The 5,228-nt window shown below is 72.3% G+C and overlaps 1 protein-coding gene across 1 annotated transcript; it reads left to right on the plus strand.

Annotated features, from left to right (window-relative positions):
- The first annotated feature begins 1,173 nt into the window (after positions 1–1,173).
- LOC146596874 (uncharacterized) lies at positions 1,174–4,253 on the plus strand. Its single transcript, XM_085303156.1, has 7 exons — positions 1,174–1,229; positions 2,251–2,714; positions 2,805–2,843; positions 2,970–3,044; positions 3,653–3,689; positions 3,815–3,845; positions 4,052–4,253. The coding sequence occupies exons 1-6, from the start codon at positions 1,174–1,176 to the stop codon at positions 3,837–3,839; spliced, it is 696 nt and encodes a 231-aa protein (XP_085159282.1). The 3' UTR covers positions 3,840–3,845; positions 4,052–4,253.
- The last annotated feature ends 975 nt before the right edge of the window (positions 4,254–5,228 follow it).

Below are 5,228 nucleotides of genomic sequence, written 5' to 3' on the forward strand. Positions count from 1 at the left end.
CCGGGCAGCGCCGCCGGCCGAAGGCAGCGGCCGCCCGCGTTTGGCCTCGCTTTGCGTTGCCTTTCCTCCCGCGGTGACCGGCCCKGCTGCCCCGGGCGCTGCTCCGCACCCCGCCTGACTCGCTGCCCTCCTGCCCCGCAGCCCCGGAGACCCGAGCGTGGACGCCCGGGCTGCCGATGCCGGCGACCTCCCGCCGGCAGACCGAAGCCGCAGCAGCAGGCCCTTCCGGGGAGATGCAAAGATGCCGTGTCCGTGTTCCCCTCCGCACCTCAGCACCGCCTCTGCGTTTACCGACCCGACTAAGCGCCGCGCACCGTCCTCTCTGCCTCCGTGTAACACTAATGGAAGACGACCCTGACCTCCAGGGCTAGCTGCTGCCGCTGATGTGCTCGTGACTGTCTYGCCCTTGTCGYGCTGCGTGTGACGGGCYGGCGCGGTGCCCTCGGGCTCCCCGYGGCCGTGGCCCCGGGGCGCGGGCGCCGCCGCGCAGCCGTTCCCCTTCGGTCCCCTCTCCCCTCTGGGGTGGCCGCGTCCTCTTTACAGGCGCCGGCCAAGGCGCTGTTAAGGGGCCRAGCTGCCATGCAGCCCTCGGGGCGGCAGCAGCCTGCGTGCCAAGTGCTGTGAGCGTGCACGGCGCTGCACRAATTGCACGTGCCCGTGGCTCAGCGCGGGCTGACGTGGGGGCCGTGCCGGCCATGCCCGCTGCAGCTGTGCTTCGGGCACCGCTCCAGGCACCCGCGGGCTGCGCGCCGTGGCCGTGACACGGTGCGCAAGGACGGGAAGGGGGCCGGTGCCAGGCCCAGCTCCGAGCCCCGCCGCCGGGCACGGTTTCAGCAATAATCCTCCTGCAGCCACCCAGTGCCAGCCCGGCCGGGAAGCCCTGTGGCTCGTGTTTGCTCGCCGCAGGACTCAGGCCTCCACGCGCAGCCCCTTCCTCACGCTCTGAGCCCGCCCGCTTGCGTCCCTGGCCGACACCGAGCCGTCGGCGCAGCGCGCTCTTTGCAACGTGCAAAAGCGCTGGTGGCAGAGAAGCCTGCGGGAGCCCCGACACGGCGACGCTGTGAAAGTGGGTGGTGCGGCAGCAACCCCGCTCACCGGCACGGGCCCTCCGCGCCGGTGCCACATGCTGCCCTGTGGCACCGGCCTGCTGCCCGCCCTGCGCGGGGACGAGCGATGCAGCCCACGGCCCGCGAAGCTGCGCAGCGCCTCCGGGGTGGTTTCGAGAGGGGGTTYGGCTCTACCACGCGGCGCCGAGCCCGCTCGGTCCCGCGTGCGGCGGGCGCAGCCGGTCCCTCCTTGCCCCAGCCGTAGCAGAGTGCCCGTCGCCTCCTTCCCCGGTGCCGGTGCCCGTGCCCCCGCCCGTTAGCTGTGTGCCCGTCCCGCCGTCGGTGTTGCAGTGACCGTGGTGTCCATAGTGTGCYGTCCGTGTTAGCGCGAAGCCTGTGGTGTCCAGACATGGCCAAATCTTGACTGCTGTTAAATAAACCCGAGCTGTTGTCTTTCCTTTTYGGTAGGCGGGTGTGGTGCTGCGCTGCGGCACCGGTGGGCTCTGGGGCACGGTCTGCGGGGGGGACCAGCAGCCAACGGCACTTTCTACAGCACCTGGCTGTGCGGTTCGTGGGGGGCCGTGGGTTCCTGTGGGGCCGGGGGTCCCGGGAGGAGGCGGCCGGGGCAGCCGGCCCTGCAGAGGCCGGCGGGCGTCTCTCCGGCCAGCTCGCTCCGGGAGCGGGCGCGGGCATCCCTTGCTCCTGGGCCGGCTCAGCGCYGGGGCCGCCTTCGGCGCAGGCTGCGGCAGCCCCGCGAGCGGCGCGGCAGGGCCGCGGGCGCAGCCCCGGCGGCGAGGCCGCTCTGCAAGCCTCCCTGTGCAGCGCGCTTTCCCGCAGCGACCTTGACGACAGCCCGGCACCACGCGCGTGGGCAGCGGGTCCGTCCCCGCGCCGTCCCCGAGGGACGCGGGCACAGAGCGCCCTTGTTCCTCCGCCTTGCCGCGGGCACCGGCGCGGCGCTGGAGGAGGTGCTGGTCGCCAGCACGCCTTTGCGGCCCCCGGGACGGCGCTGCGCCGCCTGCCGAGCTGCCCCCTCCCGCGCCAAGGCAGGCGGCGGCCCCGCGCCTCCCCGCGTGACCGCGATAAACATTACACCGCGGCCGTTAATGTTTAATGAGGTTTGCCTCCCAATTAATGCGCTCTCCYGGGGGCGCCTGCTCGCAGAGCGACGGACGGCGTGCCGGCACGATGGGCGACGGTAAAGACGCCGCGGGAACGGGGCGGCTGGCCCCACATCGCGGCCCCGGCCGGGGCGAGATCGCCGGTGGGCCGGGAGGCTGCTGGGACGCACCGCGGCGAGAGGCACCAGCCGCCGGTGCTGCTCTGCACGCCTGCGATGCCCGAGAGCAGCCTCTGCCCCTGCCTGCACGCCGTGCCGCRCCRCGCCGYGCCGTGCCGTGCCGTGCGAGCGGTGCCCTTCCCAGGGCATCCGTGAAGGCTGCGCTGCGAGCACGCAGCYGGGGCACATCGCACCCGACTCCTGCAAGCGACGGAGGCGGGTCGCCACGTGCACCTCCGTCCGGAGACAGAGGGACTCCTCTGCATGCTGGAACTGCAGGGGGAACTTTAACTTGCTGGGGCAAAAAAAGCAGGAATTTGGGAATCCTTTACTCGCCCGGCTAGATCTTAGAGAGATCCGAGCGTGCTTCCTTGCGGTCCTCTTTCCTGGTCTCTCCCGCCTCGTCCCCCTGCGCTGGTGCCCACCGTGAGCCCAGCGCCCGGGCCCCAGCTCTCACTAGGTTTTCTCCTCTTTTGCAGAGCAAGCGCTCGAGCAGGACCTGGACAGGTTCACCTACGGTAAGTGCACGTGTCGCACAGCCCCGAGGCCCGGCGGGCCTCGTGCCACGGCTCCCGCGGGCTCGGCTGTCCCGGCTCAGCCCCGCTTGCCCTGCCGAAACCCGCTCGGGTCTCCCTCCCCTGCAGACTATGACACCGTCCGCAACGGGGGGCTGATCTTCGCCGTCGTGGCTTTCGTCATCGGGCTCCTCATCATCCTCAGTAAGTGGCCCGGGCGCTCTCCGCAGCTCACCGCTTCCCTGCTCGCGGCCCCTTCTCCCGGCCGCCCGCCGCGGACCAGGCACAGCCCGGCCCCGCGGTGCCGGCGTGGCCGCCTGGGAAGCTCCCAGCGCAGCGCGGGTTGGGAAGAAGACCATGTAAATATTTAGCGCTTCCCTGCCAGCACCAAGGCCTCCAAGGGAAGGTCACCAATTAAAAATAGCAGAGAAAGCTGTGGCATTTCCAGCGCGAGAAAGCAGCTTCCCCGAGCCCGCGGAGYGCCGCCGCTCCCGGGACGGCCGGCGCAGGGCGCGCAGAGCCCCGCGAAGCGCAGCTCGCTCGCAGCACCTCCTCCGCAGGGCACGGGCAAGCGGCCAGCAGCCCGGGGCAGAGAGCCGCGGGAGCCGCCGCAGCGGCGGGGGCAGCTCCGGGCGCAGGGCAGCAAGGGGAGGGCAACGCGGGGCTGCGGCCCCCACCTCCAGGGGAGCGTCCGCGCCGCTTTGGAGAGCGGCTGCGGTGCAGGGCTCAGCCCCGCGTGCTCCGGCGCGGGTGCTTCGCCGCGGGGGAGGCTGTGGGGGGCAGGCGGCCTCAGGTGCTCCTCTTGTCCCCAGGCCAGCGGTTCCACTGCGGAGGCAAGAGGAAGAGGAGGTGGGTGTCGCGCGGCCCGACGGCAGCCCCTGCTCCTGCCCACGGAAGGGGCCGCGGAGCCGGAGCCCTCTCGCTCGGCCGCGTTGCCTGGCGTAACGCGGCTCTCCTTGTCTTTCGGTCCGCAGGCAAGGGGACGAGGAAGACCTGTAGCTGCAGGTGGGTTGAGGAGGGAGCGCCGGGCTGGCGGCCGCGCTCCTCCGGGTGCGCCCGCGCCGGCAGCGCTGCTCGGAGCCCAGGCAGGTCTCCGTGCTCCGAGGACGGGGCTGCGTGTCTCGGGCAGGCAGGGCGCCTAGAGCCGGGCCGGGCGCCGTGGGACGCACCGGCCCCTCCGCTGCGTAACCCTGGCGTCCGTGYGGTTTCAGAGCTCCTGCGGCAGCGCAGAGGCCGAGCTTCAGCCAAAGCAGCAAAGTCCTTGCCGAGAGCCGCCCCCTGCCCCGCTCCAGTGGATCCATTACCCTGCTCGCCCCGGGCAAGGCCAGCGTGCAGATCGCCCACGTGCTTTCCCCGCTGTTTGATCCAGCGTGCGTTTCTGCGCTAATAAAGTTCCAGCCGAGAGAGGTTAAACTTTGTGCCCGAGGCGCTCGAGTCACCCACTCTCCTGGCGCAGCTCCAGCRACTCCCCTGCCCTACGAACGTCTTCAAACTGAGGCCCGGGAAAGGTTCCCGCCGGCCCCTCTGCAGGTGCCGGCGCGCGGGGCTCCGGCCATGCCGGCTGGCGGAGGCCCCCCGGGCGCCRGCGGCGAAGTGTCCCCGCCGGCGGGMRGGTGGGCTGCGGGCGCAGCGAGCCGGGAGCCCGGCGGGAGCTGTGCAGCGCTGCCCTCTCGCCAGCGCCTGCCCTGCAAGGCACCGCGAGCCGCGACGGGCTTGGATCGCTGCCCCGGCCGCCGTGCGGCTGAGAGCGTGCCCGCGCGGGCCTCACCGGCCTTGAGCGGAGCCGAGAAGCCCCGCGAGCGGCAGAAGCAGCGCGCTCGACGCTCGCTGGAGCTGCCCGCGCGTGGCAGGGACCCGCACGCTGCCCGGGCGGCGAAGTGTCCCCGCCGGCGGGAGGGTGGGCCGCGGACGCCAGGGCTGCCGGCTGCGGGCTGAGCAGGCGCCGCCGCTTTTCAGTGCTCTGGAAGGTCCTGCCGGGCTGCTGGCTCCCGGGGGCCAAGCCGAAACGCGGTTTTTCCGAGCGAAGGGGGCTGGCTGTGCCGAGGACAGGCTCTTACTGCCATCTTGCGCTCGGAGAGCCCTGGCGCGCGGCGCCTCCGCCCCGGCCCCGCCGCCCTCCCCGGGGGCCTCCGAGGGGAAGCGCTTCGCCCTGCAGCAGAAGCAGCATGGAGACTTGCTCCCGACTCAACGCCCGCCTCAGCCTCCCGAGCCCCCAGCGGGTGCGGAGCGCTGCGCGGGCTGCGGCGTGCGTGTGCCGGGCACGGGCTCGCCCGGAGGGCTGCGCCTGGACGCGAGCTCGGGCGCGGGCAGCAAAATGGGATTAGCTGCGGGAAGGTCGTTAGGCAAAATCCGCGCAATTTGTCTGAGCGGAGGTGCTTATTTAACACA

Source organism: Rhea americana, unplaced genomic scaffold (assembly GCF_003343005.1).
Source record: "Rhea americana isolate MKP2758 unplaced genomic scaffold, rheAme1 scaffold_197, whole genome shotgun sequence".
Classification (NCBI taxonomy): Eukaryota; Metazoa; Chordata; class Aves; order Rheiformes; family Rheidae; genus Rhea; species Rhea americana.